The 18,930-nt window shown below is 46.8% G+C and overlaps 1 protein-coding gene and 1 long non-coding RNA gene across 2 annotated transcripts; one reads left to right on the forward strand and one right to left on the reverse strand.

The window, feature by feature from the left end:
• Nucleotides 1-1,216: 1,216 nt before the first annotated feature.
• Nucleotides 1,217-10,643, reverse strand: LOC135805397 (ubiquitin carboxyl-terminal hydrolase 10-like). Its single transcript, XM_065319426.1, has 9 exons — nt 10,295-10,643; nt 6,972-7,014; nt 5,692-6,150; nt 5,262-5,466; nt 4,487-4,706; nt 3,867-4,166; nt 3,153-3,275; nt 2,446-2,746; nt 1,217-1,995 (listed from the first exon to the last, which is right to left on the reverse strand). The coding sequence occupies exons 1-9, from the start codon at nt 10,388-10,390 to the stop codon at nt 1,799-1,801; spliced, it is 1,944 nt and encodes a 647-aa protein (XP_065175498.1). The 5' UTR covers nt 10,391-10,643; the 3' UTR covers nt 1,217-1,798.
• Nucleotides 10,644-14,632: 3,989 nt separating this feature from the next.
• On the forward strand, nt 14,633-15,750 carry LOC135807101 (uncharacterized). The gene is made up of 3 exons (XR_010551457.1): nt 14,633-14,860; nt 14,966-15,333; nt 15,439-15,750. It is a non-coding gene; the product is annotated as an uncharacterized LOC135807101 (long non-coding RNA).
• Nucleotides 15,751-18,930: the final 3,180 nt, after the last annotated feature.

Genomic DNA, 18,930 nt, shown 5'->3' on the forward strand with positions numbered 1-18,930 from the left:
ACTACCAAGAGTATAATAGTTTTAAATACTAACTTTATACTCTCTTATTATACTCTTGTTTAGAATACTACTAGTACTACTGGTGCTCTGGGTTTATCATTCTACTCCTGGCTGTATTGCATGGTCCGGCTTCGAGAGCTAGTGAAATCCCACCATTGTTTTGCCAAATCCAGTTGAGAATCTTCAAGATCTCCCAAAAAAATATTAAGGCCATATCTGAGGCGATCGCGATTACAATTTTGTAGTTGTGACAGAAGCAGCATTATGGCTATCACACAGCGATTAGCTCAGATTCGAAAGTGTTGATATGCTGTAATGGAAGCGCCTGTCTTCCAGTGAGCATGGTAATTTGTTATAATTCTTTTTTAAATTAAAGAATATAATACTGTAAAACGGGTAACGTTTGCGACAATAAATGTTTGCGTTTTACAAATTGAGACTGGTTTGCGCTGTTTAATGTTAGTGAGTCGTTCTACACAGTCAAGTCAGTCCTTGCACTGAACTTTTCATGGCGTGAGTTTGCGTTGTTCAAAGTGTGCGATTCGGGGCCTCTCGCGAAATTCGCAAACATTTTTACGTCGCAATAGTTACCCGTTTTACAGTAGCACCCCTTTTGTTAATCCAGGACCAGGGGATGGCTCACGCCTGCTGGCATGAAGAAAAGAGAGATTGAGAATAGAATGAAAAATGGAAACAGTGTAAATGAAAAGCCTACAAATCTAACGTGTTGGAAACCATAAGCCAAACTGCAGCGTTAGTTTAGACAGGAAGGTGGCCTTCAGCTACTGCCAGAGACGCACTCTGCTCCCCCACCGATCGGCAGCAAATGGGGTGACGGAGCGAGCATGGGAATACACCATCAGTATGGTGTTGCTGGCAATACATGTACTGCCACGGTCACATGCACACTGAAAAAAATCATCAACAGCGAGTCACATGTACATCTACATACTACTAGTATACAGTAACAGTAGTATTGTATGCATGTATGTAACAGTAGTATTGTATGCATGTATGTAACAGTAGTATTGTATGCATGTATGTAACAGTAGTATGCATGTATGTACTAGTATACAGTAACAGTAGTATGCAGTATGCATGTATGGACACAATAGTATTGTATGCATGTATGGACACAATAGTATTGTATGCATGTATGGACACATCAAAATGCACGCTCTCACACACACGCACACACAAACCAGAAATACTGTACTTCGAAGCAGGCCACACAGGCTTTGTAATAGTATTGTGAAAATACAGAACACAGCTGCTTATTCTTTCTTAAGTTAAAAAGCAGGCCACACAGGCTTTGTAATGGTATTGTGAAAAATACAGAATACAGCTGCTTATTCTTTCTTAAGCAGCCATGAATGTACAGCTCTACAGAGAATCAACCAAACGAACGAGAGAGAGAGAGAGAGAGAGAGAGAGAGAGAGAGAGAGAGAGAGAGAGAGAGAGAGAGAGAGAGCGAGAGAGCAGACAGAGAGAGAGACGATGAACATCTAAGAAAACAGATGGGCTAGGTACATTGAAGAACTTAAAAAAAGTTTCTTCAAGTAGAACACGAAGGGCATGTCTATTTCTATGAGTAGTATGGAGAAACTTTCGCACAGGAGTTTCTTCTGTACTTGCAAAGAAAAAAGAGAGAAAAGTACAAAAAGAAAATTCTGAATAGAAGGTAAAACACTGGCAATCTGGAACTGAAAATGGATATTAAATGACGATTCAGCAAATGGCCATGCTCAGTAATAGGAAAAAATACTGAGTCGTAACGTCGTCGTCGGGCCGCGTCTTTTAGGCCTGAGACGGGACGGCGTCACGTGTGAAGAAGAGAATATACGGCGTCTTGTTGGTGGGGTAGTTCATGACTTGTCCATCGCTGATGGGCTTGACGACGCTATCGTCACAGCGCACCCAGCTAGCACTCCGCTTATGCCGGACATCCGTGCTGTAGTGTCCATTCTGAGCCGTCTTGCCGTGGTGATTGATAACTGTGGACAGGAGGAACAGGAACAGGAACAAGAGATGGTCACGGGCAAAACTTGATTTGTACATGCACGTGCACCAGCGGTAACTACCACACGTGCAGCGCTCCCACCAGTGCCCACTACACTAGTACCGTAAAGTACTGTCGATCCGCCCCCTGTCAAATTTCTGCCTGTGAAGCGACGTCGGATCAACGCTACTTTACGGTATGCGGCTCAAAGAACTTAGTAATGAAGAGCACAAGGCAGCAACAGAAGCAATACTGGTTTGTTCTTCTGTGATCACCATTCGATGCAGGTTCACTGATGACCATCGAAGAAGAGCGTTTATGTCTTTATGAATCATTTTTAAACATTTTCATTTCATGATTGTTTCATGGTATTATGTCGGCATCAATTGTTCTATTTATCGCATTGTTAGAAGCAATAAGACTTGGAATATTTGCGCACACTTACCAGCAATTAGGGAGTACTGCATTGTGGCAACGGAGCATGACTGTACAGTCGGTGCCAACAGCTCCTTGCCGAGCGTCAGCTTGAAGCCAAACTTGACAAACTTATGGAGCTTTTGCGAACCTCCCTCCGCATTGTACATGAACCGCTTCAGGTGCAGGATCAGGACGGGCGGTACGCGGGACAGAGTCGAGCGGCGCACGGCATCCACTTCCTTGCGGGTGTCTTTGGACAAGTATCCCTCGAGCTTCTCCTTCCGGCCGAACAAATGAAGGGCATCTTGAACCGTGCGGACTTCATCGCCCTATGCACACAGAGCAGTAGGCAGATCACAACACAACGAGTTCGAAAGAGACGGAAAGACAGGTTGATATGAGCACCGCCTATGCAAAGCAGACCTGGGTATCAGCAAGGTTACACAAGCAAGAGTGTGCAATTATTTACTCCCATCTTGAGCTGCGACGGACACACCAACGGCGGAATTCGGTATCGCATCATCTTTTTTGGCGGACAAACATGTATGATCAAGTGTGCATGTCTGTCACCTTCGGTGGAAGTGTGATGATAGCAGTCGCTGGCCTCTGGATTGGATATACATATAGTTGAAGTACACAATACAAACAACAGCAGTAGTCCATGCCACTGTCATTCAGAGGACGGCTTCATTGAATACACCGGGATTATGATCCTTATCAGGAAAAATGACTCACATGGATATCGAGAGGAAGACACATGAATGGCTGCAGAGTAGCCGAGTGCTTGGCACCGGGACACGATACGGCAGATCTCATTTCACCGCAGAACATGGCTGAAACAGGTGAACTACTGAGGGTCTGTAGAACATGGACACAAGAGAGGGAGTGACATGCCCATATTAATTACTAGTCACACTCAACACCTGATAGTGAATTGCGGTAGTGTGCATGTGTGTGTGTGTGCGCACGCACGCGCGCGTGCACGAGAGAGAAAGAGAGAGAGAGAGAGAGAGAGAGAGAGAGAGAGAGAGAGAGAGAGTGAGAAAGCAAGGGAATAATGGAAATTAGACACGACAGTGGGACAAGAAACCTTAATGGCAGGGCAGTAAATAGGTACAGAACATTGCAGTACTATCTATTCACTGGCATACAGGAGACTATTCACTTGCAGTACTATCTATGTGCCTGGCATACAGGAGACTATTCACTTTCCCAAATACGTGGACACACGATACAGGTAGTTCTGTCCGGGTGAACATTCTTAGAGATAGGCAACAGAAATTGCTACAGAAGCCGTAGCATTGGCAAACAAGAAACATTTAAGTTCGGCACTGTGCGTAGGTCAACACAACTTGTGACATTAAAATCATGTCACACGTTTTGACCTGCGCACAGTGCCGAAAAAGGAAGAAGATACTTGAGCAAAGGGGAACTATCGTCCTAACTCACCATAGCTCTGGTCACAGCAGATTTGTTCTTCCTGCCTCCGCTCACTTGCTCCCACTCGCTGGCGTCTTCACTGGCAGTCTGCTGTTGTTGTGGTTGTCGCGATGCCATCATCATTGTGGCTGCTACCTGTGCCTTGGTTTCGCGAGCTTGGCTGGCAGCAGCGGTGGCGGCGGCGGCGGCAGCAGCACCATGGGCTGGCGTGTTGCTGCCGCTGCTGTTGAACTGCAAAACAGAGCCAATCTCTTCGTGGAGGCGGTTCAATAGGGCCGACAGGAACTCTTCGGCATCCTCCTGCATGCCCTGTACACACACACACAAGCAGAGGACCAGAATAATGATGCTTGACTTGTAAAAAGCAAAGTTCTCACTAACAGTGCATGCTTCCAGCTCCACACCAACAATATACCAACGCCCCATGCTTGAATATCCAGGCCGCCGAAACTAACAAGGTCGAAAACGGCTAGCCATCCACAGGTTTTGAGAATCTACCTCTTCTTGGTGCTTCATCTGGCATCCACTCAAGAAATTACCAGCACTTGCAGTATTCACACTTGAATTTGTTCTCGAAATTATTCTCAAAGTCTGTCAGCGCTTGCCGGAGATGATTCAACCATACTTACCTCAACAAGCTGAGAATTGATCTGCGCAACAATGGAGTAGATGCCGGTGGGCTCAAACGGTTTTCCAATCGCAATCTCGGGAGCGGCGCTCTTCTTGCGACCTCCTTTTCTCTCCACGACAGAGAAGCCATCAACCGACGACTTTTCGGCAGACGGTCGGCGTGCCCCTGGCGTGCCTGGTGGAGTAGCGACGCTCTCAAACTGCTTAACAAACGCAGCCCTGCAGCAAAGAGAAGGCATTGCACAACCGGCGAAACCATCAACCAGGCACAACACATCAGAGGAGTTATAGGCGAGCGCCAATGTTGCTGGCTGAAAGGCACCAGCTGCTCGGCACTCAAAACAAAGAAAGTGTCTTGTTCATGCAGGAATACCAATGCTCGGCACGGCGCAGACAAGTAAAGTACTTCGAAGTAGAGAGGTTCAGCAAAACGAAAATTCGCACGAAGTTTCGCGACGGACCTTGCAAAATGTGGGCAAATTCTCGCACGAACTTTGTGTTCTGCACATTTTTGTAGCTTGCACACGCCCAAGTGCATGTACGCGGTGAACCCATTGACCCGATCTCACGAAACCTCTCACGAAAGTTCATTTCGGGTTCCCTGCAAGTTTGGTGTTGCAAATTTATGAAAGTGTGTGCGAAGTTTCTCACTTCATGACGTAGAGCAAAGGTTTGTACGCATTTTTTGTTTTGCAGAGCCTCTCTAGTGTCTTTGTTTATGTATGCCAAAGCTCGGCGCGGTGCAGACGCAGACACGGCCACAGGTTATCTTACATTGCATCCAGCACTGGTGTGGAGCTTCGGGGTCGTGTGTGGACAGCCAACACGTCGGCAAGGTCGTGTAGCAAGTTGGACAGCGGAGTGCAATTGAGCAGGGCCTGCAGGACAGAGGCCATGTAGCATTTGTTTCCGCGGTTGATCAGGCCACGTAGCTCCAACACCTTTGAATGTTTACGTAGTTCACGTCCCGAGAAGAATTCTACAGTAACAAAGAAAGAAAGGCACCCAAGAGAAGCGAGTGAGCGAGTGTGTGTGTGTGAGAGACAGAGACAGAAAGAAGGCCCCCACAACTCTTAACCTGGCCTGAACTCAACCCAAACTAAAAACCGACATGTACACACAGCTTCGATCAATGTAGCGCTATTCGTAAGAAAGAATGCAGAACGCAGCTGAAATGGCATTACGAGCAGCGAAACCAACCAACCTATCAGAGATGGAACTACTGAATCATCGGAAACAGAAACCCGTTCTGGCAGCTTTGCTGGACGCTTGTGATGCTCCGCGGGTGTCGGTTGGTGATGTGTAGTAGCTCCATTGAAGGACGGTGGCTTGCTTGGTAACTTGATAACAATGCCATTAGACTCATGTTCCTTGAAGAGGCTTGCAAAGCTCTTCTTCTGTCCCCATGCAGCCTTTGGTGGTGTTCCTGCCTTTTTGTCTTCGGGAGTTGTTGCAGAGGCTGGTTCCGGGTTTCCTGCGGTTGATGCGTTGTTGCTGCTCACAGTTGCAACATCAATTTTCTGACGCTCAGCGACCTTCACTGTACCAGTTGAAGTTGGCCCTGCCTTGTGAGATTCTACAGCATTGCCATTTCCATGCGCCTTCTCTTCAATTTGCACCGCTGTGTCACTCCGAGAAAGCGACGCATCACTAAGCTGAGATGCTGGTATGAGACATGCACACAACACAAACACAAACACAAACATAATAGAGAGGGACATAGATAGATAGAGAAAGTGAGGGAGGGAGATAGACAGAGAAAGTGAGGGAGGGAGATAGATAGAGACAGAGAGAGAGAGAGAGAGAGAGAGAGAGAGAGAGAGAGAGAGAGAGAGAGAGAGAGAGAGAGAGAGAGAGAGAGAGAGAGAGGAGAGAGAGCGAGAGAATGAAAGCAAAACAGTGGAGAAGAGATAAGGCAAGCAGTTGGTTGTTGAAATCATTAAAAACAAACAAAGAAAAGTAATGCATTTCGTATTACACTAGCTGAGATCACCTGTAAGTACTTGCAAATTAAGCAGTTCTTGACCTTAAAAAAAGAAGCTTTTGCTGAGTACACCATGCATACAGCACGATGCACAGGAATGATTGAGCATCGAACAGTAAGTAATCTTCGATTTCTTTATCTTAGCAGCGATATCAGAGCCGCTAAAAGTAGCCAATCTCATACGAAATTTGCCTCACAGAGTCACAGAGTGGCTATACACTCATCTCTCTCTTATCTGGACCTCCAAGTTACGGACACCTCGATCTACGGGGCGTCCTGTGGGTGAGTTTTAGTGGAAATATGACTACTCTGTTGCCATTTTTGTGAAAATAGTGACATCATATGCCCGATCTCTGGCCCTTCCCCACTGAAACGTAGGCGATTCAGATTTACAGACATTTCGGAGTTATGGGCAGTACACGGTGACCTACCCTGTGAACTGCCCGGATAAGAGAGATATGACTGATTATGAGTGAATCAAAATGAACTACAAAACCTACCTAATTCCGCACTTGAGCTGTCCTTCGCAAAACTCCGTGGAAACTGAAAAGGGCAGGGTCAAACAGAAGAAACATGTTCCAAGTGATGCACTGATCAGACAGAAAGATTATGGACGAGTCACTTTGCAAAACACTGGAGAGGAGGAAGGCGATCACACTGGCAATAATAGACACCGGTGCATGCAGTTGGGCACCTCTTTTGGTGGTGGAGAATGCGGGGCTAGCACACAACTTGTGCGGTATGTTGCTATGCGTTCTCGAATCGTAGTTTGACCGTATTGTCCAATGGTCTTGCCAGCATACATGTACATCTGCCTGCGCTCTCCACAGCTGAGACTTTCAGCTTGTGCTTGCCTTGGTTGCGCGCACCCTCCCCATCTGTGTTAGTACCATAACTAACTATTACTTACAGTCCATTCAGAAAAAAGATGAGCGCTGCCTCTGGAGAGCTCCCGTATTTGGCGATTTTGTGGTACACTGTGCAGTGCCGCGAGGTTCGAAACTTGAAAAAGGGTCCAAAAAAGGTACCTCGACTGGGGCTCGAACCGCAAATGTACTGTTATGCAAGTGGAGTGAACGGCCTGGATTTTCATGGTTTCCCCCCAATTCAGTGCTTCGGGGGCAAAACCTAGCCGAAATCCTATTCTTGTTATGGCTTGCTTTTTGCAAAAATAGACTTCAAAAACACAATTGGAAGAGCATTCCATGGGGGATTGCCAAAAAATATGTGACGAAAACTCAAAATTTGACCCGTTTATGGCCAAAAGCTAGGATATCATCTTTTCTAAATGGACTGTAGTATCTTCCAAGTTGGAAGGCTGTTGGAGTGCGCATCCAAGGCATGCTAGAACTGATTGCCAGTTACCGTATTATCTCTACTACAAGCGCAGTCTCTTGTAGAAGCCCAGTCTCTATTATAAGCGCACTCCAAGAGGGCTTCGAAGATATTCAAGCGCAGTCTCCAATATAAGCACAGGGCTTATAATGGAGACCTGTATGGATCATGTCCATGCGTATTTGACATCACAAAGTGTCACATACCCACATGTTGTGTGACAAGTCTGTGATCCCCGAGGTAAAAATAACAGACTCAGGCCTCATTTACACGACAACGATTGAAAAACGTTTTTCAATCGTTTTCGAAACGTTTTTGCTGTTTACACGAAAACGATAATCGTGTACACTGCAACACTTTTTTCGGCGCGCAATGGTCACGTGCAAGAAGTTGGCCTGGCGCAGGCTGGCGGCGGCATGTTTTGAGTACAGGGCTCGTACTAGTAAAACGTTTTTGCCGTTTACACGAGAACGAAACGGAAACGATTGAAAAACACTTTGAAGGCCGTTTTTCGTTTGCAACGTTTTTGAAACGTTTTTCAGTGTTGTCGTGTAAACGCTCATATCAAAATCTGTGGAAGCGTATTCTTTTGAAAACGATTTTGACAAAAACGTTATTCAATCGTTGTCGTGTAAACGAGGCCTCAGTGTACCAGGAAGTTCAAAACTGCATTCACGATGCCTGGTAGGAAACTTAGTGCTACTGGTGTATTAAAAAAATGATGACCAATGTACAGGTATCAGATGGTTAAAAAAAAGTATAAGCCCTGTCTCTAGTATAAGCCCAGGGTCTAGACTCGCGAGAATGAAGTTGAAGACACCACTGCAGCTGTACCTATGGTTGATAATATGGTGGTAAAGACACACCTGGCAATATGGCGGTAAACACACGCCTGCCCACACACGCTCTCTAGGCTGCAAAGTTCTGGCACAGAGCTCTCCTTCTCACCACCACCACCATCAGTTCGCGCCTGGCGCCTGGTCGATGCATGGCTGGCGGTATCCGGCATAGCAGGCTGGTACATCAAGTAGCGCATGGCACATAGATGATGACACAGCGCGTCAAGCTCCGTATGAAGACATCCAAGAAGAAGATTGCCTGATGAGTCCAGCGGGGACGAAACGTACGTCGCAATCGAGCTATGTCGTTGCTGTGTCATCATCTATGTGCCATGCGCTACTTGATGTACCAGCCTGCTATGCCGGATACCGCCAGCCATGCATCAACCAGGCGCCAGGCGCGAACTGATGGTGGTGGTGGTGAGAAGGAGAGCTCTGTGCCAGAACTTTGCAGCCTAGAGAGCGTGTGTGGGCAGGCGTGTGTTTACCGCCATATTGCCAGGTGTGTCTTTACCACTATATTATCAACCATAGGGTCTAGACTGGTTGAAGAAATAAGTTATAAGCCCGGGCCTTATAATGGAGATAATACGGTAGTTGTAAAACGTCAGTACCGTTGGTCAGTGTCGTGCAATGTTATCGCATAAGCTGTCATGAATATCACCACATCATGAAGACTACTTCACATCAATTTGAGGTTGCAAGTATAGACTCCCGCATTGCATGATCATATCGTAATTAATTAACAGTCAGTCCAACTTGCCATAACATTTTATTATCATATTCCAAATACATTTGAGTTGGGACTTACGATGTCCAACGACGACTCTGATTACCCAGCTGATGGCACGCGTACATTGTGAATCCGAGTATTCCCAATGTCGCCTCCATCTCATCATATAATTATACTCTCCTGCATGTTTGTCTCTGCTGCTCATCACAAAATACTTAAATCTGAACTTATTTCTTCTTCTCTGAATGCACTCGTTGCTGCCAAGATTTGTTTTCTTGTAGTTGTATCATTGCATTCCGCAAGATCCGCGCTTGCATGATACAGCCCGGCTGCACACCCGCGCGCAAGCCCCAATGTTCTGCATGTCACGTGCTGGTGACTGCATTTTCGGCAGTGCGCTGCGCTACGTTTATAATATGCATATGATTTCCGTCAGGCTGGCTGCGCCCTTGGCGGGCCAGTGTTTTTTTGGGAGTTTTTTTGTTGTTGTTGGCTAGGTTTTTGATTATGGGAAGGTGAAGTCTTTAGAAAGGAAACTGTGGTATGAGAATGAGTCTGATGAGTCTGTCTTCCCCTACCGTTCTCGACATAAGCTGACTGTTCAGTACCTGGTGGTGTTAGTAGACATTATAGCGTAACTTGTAGTTCCTTTTGGTCCTTTTTCTTTCCTATAAAATCATCCTTGGCTCTCCATCCGAGTCAAATATCTCATTGCTTCCAGATTTGGCACCATTTTCTCTGTGCTGCGCTGATGAGCCCACAAAGGAAGAAACAGTTCTGTCCGCAGATTGAGTAGTCATTACATTACATAACTTTGGCCAGCTCCAACATTTTCAAAAGATAGAGGGTCTCTCTCTAATGTTAGCTACAAGATAGTCACCACAAAACAACATCGTGAATATGGCCATAAACTTACCGTTACCGTTTCGGGACGACTCCCAAACAACCTTTGGGATTCCTCTACAGAGAAGTCTCCAAACATAGGTCTCGAACATCTAGGATTCGAGGCCATCTTTCTTTCAAATTGCCCAAAACAAACTAGAAAGATCAGGATTCTGCAAAGCTGAGCAGTTACTTCTTAGCCAATACAGACTGAAGCAAGTTTCGTGCTAATCCACTGGCTAACACATTCAAATGAGTCAAAAGCCAACACAAGTGAACTGCAGCATAGCACTGAACTTCTAGATCCTCAAACAGTCAAAGCAAAACTGCAGTAAAAGTGGTTGGCTGAAAATGTGATAAAAATAAGCAGACTATGGACCATGCATGATGGACAGGCGCATGTGATTCAGTCTCTACACTGACTGTGTGCATGCATGTGACATACGCTTTTATACGTAGATCTACTACTGTACAACTACTACTAGTACTAGTACTACGAAATCCGGTCGCACGTCTAGCGGCCGCAGGGCGCTGGCCATGCAGCCGTGAGCACACGCGTACACGGCGGTCGTATCGGATCAACATGACTTTGTGCAGTGCATGCACGCAGCGTTCTGTACGCGCTGAGGGCGGCGGCCCCGGTCAATCGACTGGATTTCCATGTCCGCCCACGACTAGTCTAGACTACAACTATACTTACAAGTACAAATAAAAGACTACAACTATTACTTAGTACAAGTACAACCAAGAGTACATAACTACACAGTTACCCACCGAAGGATGTACCCAGAGTGCTGACAGTGCTATATCAACACCACAAAGGCAGAGCGTAATACACAACAGAACAACAAGGACAATCAAGGCTTGTTTGCTGCTACTTTAAGTAATTAGTTTCATGCTCACGCAATCATCAGGCAACAACTGTTGCCTGATGATGGCGTTGTCCTTGTTGTTCTGTTGTGTAACTACACAGCTATGTACTCTTGCTACAACAATAGACTACAAAGTACAATTAAAAACGAGTTACTAGTACAGTGCGTATCGGTTATAGCGTGGTCGTGTAAAAGAATATACTGCCTACAAGAATGAACGCTCATGTTTTCAAAATCATAACATGGATTTCAAGTGCACATTTATTCTTACAAGCAATTTTATCCCATAGTAGAATATATCGGAAAAAGGTCGGAACAAAACTTGCCATGTTCCGGAAGATCAGGGACAATCTGACACCGGCTGCGAGAAAGACCTTCTACTGCTCATTTATTCAAGCACACCTCGAATATGGTTCTAATGCGTTTGTACACTGCCTTCACACCACACAACATGATAGACTAACTCGTATTGCTAACCGCGCTGTTAGGATTGTTTTTGGTTTCCCTTGGCACTATGATGTTTCAGTCTTACACACCAGATATGGCCTTGCTCCTATTGCACTGCGCTATCAGCTTAAACTGTATATTCTTGTCTTTCGGGCCATACGTGGCATGTGTAGCACTCTGCTCTCTGATTGCTTCTGCCTTCGTTCTGCCACAACACGCACAGCTGCCCATACACGTTCCCAGTCCATAGATTCACTTGCTCTGCCTAAAGCACGCACTCGTTATGGCTTATTCGCTTTGAGCTTTCTGGCTTCTGACCGCTGGAATTCTCTTCCAGCTGACATTCGCTCTTGCTCCTCGCTTTCACTATTCCGCAAATCTATACGTGACCACATAGGGTACCCTGTAAAAAGGCCTTAGGCCTGTGGGGATTGCCCTATTCAAAATTTAAATAATAATAATAATAATAATAATCGGTCCTAAGAATGGACTTTGTGTCGCGAAACATGCCAGATTAGTACAAAGTGTATCGCCTGTAGTAATTACATCTGTCCATTTCCGTTCTGATCTGACTCTCGTTGCGTCGTAGTGCTGCAGATTCAACTGTTGTGGTCATGTAACTCTTGTTGCATAGCCACATAAGCCTATGGCCCAGTATGGGACTCTGGTCAGCCACATGCACAGAAGTACTGCGTTGCATGTACGATGATCTTCCTGCCCATGCGCACATGCATATGACATGCCACACTTGATTTATCGTGTGTAAGAAATATCGGAAATAAGAATAGAAAGTCGTTTTTCAAACACCCACGCTATAACCGATACCAAGAGTACATGACCTCTTGCCGATACCTACTGTACGTAGGGTCTACGACAGGTCACAGCGAGACAGCTCACAGCGCGACAACTCACAGCGAGACAAGTCACAGCGAGACAACTCACAGTGTCGTCAACTCACAGTCAAGACAACTCACAACCAAGACAACTTACTGCGCGACAACTCACAGTGTCGACAACTCACAGCGTCCTTATTTTATGTAATGGTGCAATGAAGACCTGGAGTCTGTGGGGGTTGGTCCTAGTAAAAACCTACAATGTATATGATAATAATAACGCGACGTTCTCGGCACTTCCCTATTTACATGTAATGCAAAGAAGAAAATAACATGTAACTCGGATGGTGAGCCAATTAAACAATTCTGAAAAGAAGAAGGCCAAAATGTTACGAGTTATGACTAACTGTCCACCAACGTAACGAGATCTTATACAGTCAGCGAGTGCGACAAAATACACTTAGTCATAACTCGTAACATTTTGTCCTTCTTCTTTTCACAAGAAAATAACAGAGAACTTTAATCGAGAAAGAAGACAAAGCCTGAACAAGAAGAAGACAGTAATGAAAATAAAGTTAAAATATAAGATAAAATAAAAATAACCTTGAAATTTCCTGTAAGAATCACATAATTATGAAATGCCAAGTTCGCAGCAACTCCTCATAGAAACTCATCCTTCGTCATGGTCTCAAACGACCGGAGTATGGCACGAAGTCGCTTGTCCTGATCTTCATACTTCCTCCTCTTCTTCGGAGCCTCATAGCCTGCATTTTCCCTCTCCACACACTGCTCCACCATTGCCTGCTCGACAAAAATACCATCCAGGAATTTCCAAATTGTGGGATGATGACACAGTCGATGGTAGACAAAAACTTGCGGTACAGAACACAATAATTCTGTTGTCCACAGTTTCCGGTCCACTGTCGTAGAGAAGGAAGACGTCCCCACCCTTCGTTTCTTGATAGCGCTCCGGCAACTGGAGGTCTTGCAGTGTGCCTGGGTTCGGCGGAATGTTCTGAACCCGCAGCCGATCGCGGTGTGGCTGTGAATTGTCGCGCTGTGAGCTGGGGTGGCTGTGAGTTGTCTTGGCTGTGACTTGTCTCGCTGTGAGTTGACGACACTGTGAGTTGTCTTGGCTGTGAGTTGACGACACTGTGAGCTGTCGGCTGTGAGTTGTCGCGCTGTGAGCTGTCTCGCGGTGACCTGTCGTGTTTCCGTAGATCTACGTCACAGTACGTGTACTACGTGTAGTCGACTCCACGTAACGACCAGTTACGTAGCTGATCTACGAGTACTCAGGTACTTACTAACTAATTACCATGATTACTCCCACAACTCGCACAACTAATGCAGTAATGGCTATGATATTGTGTGTTCACATAAACCATGTAAACAAGATCAAACAAAAGTCGAAAAGAGCCGGCGTAGATCGCACTGGTGCACTGGTGCACTCGTACCGTTAAGTACCCTTGATCCGCCCCCCACACCATCATGCATGTCGCTTCCCAGCTGGATTTTCAGCAGGGGGCGGGCACCAAGGCTGTCAAGTAGACATTCAGGTTTTTACAGTGCCGTTTCCATGGTTGTAGCCAATGAGCGACGTTCCCGCGGTGGCCTTGATGAGCCGATAAAGGCCCGCACGCTGTCAGCCTAGCTCTACAGTGCAGGGGCCTGCGTCAGTTTTCCGTTGCCATATCTCAGTTCATCTCAGGACCTTGCCGTCCTTGGCTTTGGAGGAGAGTAGAGTAAGTACATGGTTGGAAACCAGGTCTACAATCTTTACTTAACTTCTTAAGTTATAAAGAAGAGGCACCTGTGACGTGTGTTTGTGTGTGTGTCACGCAGAAGCTGAGCACGCGCGAAGCGTGCGAACATGTGTAGCCACCACCACGTGCTGAGCACGTGTGCTGTTCATGTACTTGCTTCACCCGCCGCGCGCCGCATGCCACGTTCGGCCACGCCGGCGCCAGGCAACGCTGGCCGGGGATGCTGCTAGTCATGTAGATAACTGATTGGGCATGCCTGTAGACATGACCTCATGTCCAGTTCTGTTCATTGATGTAATAAACATACAAGTACTATGATTTTCGATTTTGACAGCATGTTACAAGGCGAGGACGCGTAGTGCTCCTGACTACAACCATAAACCGGTTGGCAGAGTCCCGGTCTTGCGACCATTTGAACCGTATTGCCTATACTATTGGGAAAAACAAAACGCCCCGGAGCACCACGCGCGCCAGCATCACCGCACGCAGATCTACGCGCGATCCCCGCGCACGACCTACGACACCACGCAAGATCGACGTCTCCAGAACACAACTCGCGAAGACAACAAGAAGCCATCACGTCGTGTCCGACTACACTCCACATATCTTCCTCAGCCTACGTTCACCTTCGACGTCGACGACCATCTTACCAGCTCCTCGGACAACCTGGAGAGATCTCCCGGTAAGTCCAAAGTCAACACGCGTGTCTCTCTCAGAGACCCGCCAGTGAGACTTCTCTTCTCCTTCGATACACCAATAACCGCCGTCCTGTCTGTGTGTTTTATAGCTCCGTCCACCTGACAGAAGACTCAGCCCACGCCACGAAGAACGTGATACAACACTAACCCCTTCATCAATAATTAATTAGTAAACAATTTCTCGTTCAACAAAGGATTAATACCGGAGAGCCCAAACCCCCTGGGGGGACGCACAATTAATTAACTACGAGTGAACCCAAGACGATCTACGCGCGATCCCCGCGCACGACCTACGACACCACGCAAGATCGACGTCTCCAGAACACAACTCGCGAAGACAACAAGAAGCCATCACGTCGTGTCCGACTACACTCCACATATCTTCCTCAGCCTACGTTCACCTTCGACGTCGACGACCATCTTACCAGCTCCTCGGACAACCTGGAGAGATCTCCCGGTAAGTCCAAAGTCAACACGCGTGTCTCTCTCAGAGACCCGCCAGTGAGACTTCTCTTCTCCTTCGATACACCAATAACCGCCGTCCTGTCTGTGTGTTTTATAGCTCCGTCCACCTGACAGAAGACTCAGCCCACGCCACGAAGAACGTGATACAACACTAACCCCTTCATCAATAATTAATTAGTAAACAATTTCTCGTTCAACAAAGGATTAATACCGGAGAGCCCAAACCCCCTGGGGGGACGCACAATTAATTAACTACGAGTGAACCCAAGACGATCTACGCGCGATCCCCGCGCACGACCTACGACACCACGCAAGATCGACGTCTCCAGAACACAACTCGCGAAGACAACAAGAAGCCATCACGTCGTGTCCGACTACACTCCACATATCTTCCTCAGCCTACGTTCACCTTCGACGTCGACGACGATCTTACCAGCTCCTCGGACAACCTGGAGAGATCTCCCGGTAAGTCCAAAGTCAACACGTGTGTCTCTCTCAGAGACCCGCCAGTGAGACTTCTCTTCTCCTTCGATACACCAATAACCGCCGTCCTGTCTGTGTGTTTTATAGCTCCGTCCACCTGACAGAAGACTCAGCCCACGCCACGAAGAACGTGATACAACACTAACCCCTTCATCAATAATTAATTAGTAAACAATTTCTCGTTCAACAAAGGATTAATACCGGAGAGCCCAAACCCCCTGGGGGGACGCACAATTAATTAACTACGAGTGAACCCAAGACGGTCCAGCGCAACAGCCGAGGTAAGCAATGCTGACTTCCGACATTTGATCCCAAAAACCGGTGTACCTCACCTGAACAACATACTGGAAGCTGCACTGAACTTATGTTTCCATGTTACCAATTGCAACATTCCACAAATCATTCATAATTGAAGGAAAAGTAACCCTGAAGCTGATTCAAGAAATATAACTCTGTTTTATTTGTGGAATTCATGAGGTCCGTGAACAAGACTATTAGTATTACCAAGACCAACAGCAACAACGAGAACAACACTAAGGAGAACAACAACAACAACAACAACAACAACAACAACAACAACAACAACAACAACAACAACAACAACAACAACAATCAACGACAATTACAACGACAACAACTATTACAACAACATCAACGTCCATCAACACCCAGACCACAACACCAACGTGCAGACGGGGTGTTCCGACGTGGTGAAGGCGGCCATGGCCTCGTCGGGACATCACCAACCTCGTCGGCAGCGAGCACCTTCTCACAACAGTCGTCATGGTGATGACTATGACTGTTACAGCTGACGAGCTGAGAGAAGGACGCCATGGGCAGAAGTTGAAAAAAGACAAGAAAAAAGAAAAAGAACAAAAGAACAAAAGAAAAAAGAAATAAATCACAAATAATTTAATTACAGAGGAAGACAAGAAAATAACATCACAAATCCTTCCAGACGTGATCCCTGCAGCGGCAGCAACGTGAACAATACTACGGCGGCAACACGACGACTTCTACAACACAAAAAAACGAAAATTATAAAAATCCTACCAACCCGTAGAGTAACGAGGGTCCGAACCTGGGTTTTCCCAATACGGTTCAAATGGTCGCAAGACCGGGACTCTGCCAACCGGTTTATGGTTGTAGTCTGGAGCACTACGCGTCCTCGCCTTGTAACATGCTGTCAAAATCGAAAAACATGTTAACTACCAAGCAAGGCTTCTGTATATAAAGTACTATGATGTAAGGTAGCAAAGGTGGCTACATGTAGTAAGCAATCCCACATTTCCTCTGTGCTGCGCTGATGAGTTCAAAAAGAACGAAACAGCATGCTGTCCGCAGATTGTGTAGTAAGCAATCCAGTATTCTACAAGCTAATGGCGATGTTGACAACAGGTTTGAACGCGTGTCAGTAAAGGAGTGACAAAACTAAACAGCTACAACCTGAAAACAATTCAAAACATTCTTCTTCTTTAAGGCCAAGGGAAAAATGGCAAGAGTTCTTGCCACCACTTCCCCGACCTCCACCCCTAGGTGGTATCGCGCTTATAATTATAGTCTACTAGCAGCATGCACCCGGCCAGCGTTGCCTGGCCGAACGTGGCATGCATGCTGTAATAGTTTTACCTTGACACTTCTTGCTTGTCTTATGGTAACACCTTGTGTTCCTACTATTCTCACTCCTGCGGTTCTCACCTTTCTTTTGCTTTATAACCTCTGGTTTGAACATCATTCGACGAATTCTCCAATCAATCAAGTCTATACTGTTACACTGGTAGCTTGAGGATGGTTGAGATCATCGTTTGCCCTTTGACGTGCCTTGTGCTCCTGGCCGCTACTGCTCTGCTATACGCCGCTTTCCGTGAGATCCGCCGCGCTCGGGACAACGTGGCTGCTACAGTTGGACGACATCAATTACCTGCTACATCAAGCTCAAGTCCTCCGGATCTAGCCCCGTGTCGATCGCGTTCTCTCTCCCAGACAAGCCCGAGCGTCAAACGCGTTACCAGAGAACCGAATGTTTTCCATGGCAACCCTTCCGAGTTCAAAGAATGGGTATTTACGGTCGAGTTAGCCTTGAAGTGCTCACCTCAAGGTGACCCGGAGAGCCAAGTTAACTTTGCGGCTAGCTACCTCGCTGGGAATGCGCGTCTTTGGCTAATTTCTTCCCTGGAAGCAGGTGAGCAATTTTCGGATTGGCATTCTTTGAAAAGCGCCCTAGCGCGAGTGTATGGCCCGCACTATGATGGGGAAAGAGTGCGGTTGGATATGTTCTCTATCCAACAGCGTGGGTCAATTGAATCGTACGTAACGGAGTTTTCTCGGCTAAGTTTACAGGTGCCGGAACTTGACGAACTCTCCAGAGCCTTGCTATTTGTCAACGGCCTGCACGGTAACATGCGGACCTTGGTAGTGAAGGAACACCCCACTACACTGTCAGCCGCCGTTCAGTCAGCGCTAGCAGTCGCCTCAGACAGCCGATTTCAGCGCAGACCACCACTGGCGACCGCGCCGGGATTCGCACCACCATCAGGTAGCAAAAAGCTAACAAAACTAAGCCCCGAGGAACGTGAGACATTACGAGCCCAGGGGGGCTGCTTCGCATGTCGTCGACCAGGCCATATGGCCCAGAATTGCCCGCATCATCGAGATCACCCAAACGGTGGACGTCAGTAAGGCCGATGCGATTACTGACGCAGCAAGAAAAGGCATCACCTGCGTGTAGTGTGTGCTCCGTCTCTACCCGTAACCGATTCAGTAGCCTCGCTGTGGAGGATGTTGACGATGATGCTGAATGCTCCGAAGCCAATTTCAAGCGAGATGTTACACCAACTATTGAGGCCCAGGTTACCAGCGTCAATGTGGAAACGGAACATGAGCTCCTGCGTGTAGAAGGCAAAATCAACGGTCGTCGCGCGCTTATGTTAATAGATTCGGGCTCGACCCATGATTTCATTGCCGAACAGTTTGCCAGGAGAGTTAACCTGCCAACCGAAATTGGCTCGGAAAACCTGAATGTCACGCTGGCTGATGGAGCATCAAGCTCGTTTCCCATGGAGACGACCCATGAATTGAAGGTTATCGTAGGCGACTTCAGCGATAA

The sequence above is a fragment of the Sycon ciliatum genome, chromosome 1 (assembly GCF_964019385.1).
Source record: "Sycon ciliatum chromosome 1, ocSycCili1.1, whole genome shotgun sequence".
NCBI lineage: Eukaryota > Metazoa > Porifera > Calcarea > Leucosolenida > Sycettidae > Sycon > Sycon ciliatum.

Excerpts from the sequence above, each read along its gene's own strand:
- LOC135805397 (XM_065319426.1), bottom strand. The coding sequence starts at position 10,390 with ATGGCCTCGAATCCTAGATGTTCGAGACCTATGTTTGGAGACTTCTCT. Across the intron at positions 4,707-5,261 it reads ACACCAGTGCTGGATGCAAT|GGCTGCGTTTGTTAAGCAGT; the intron begins GTAAGATAACCT and ends TCTTTGCTGCAG. Across the intron at positions 1,996-2,445 it reads GCAGTACTCCCTAATTGCTG|TTATCAATCACCACGGCAAG; the intron begins GTAAGTGTGCGC and ends TCCTGTCCACAG.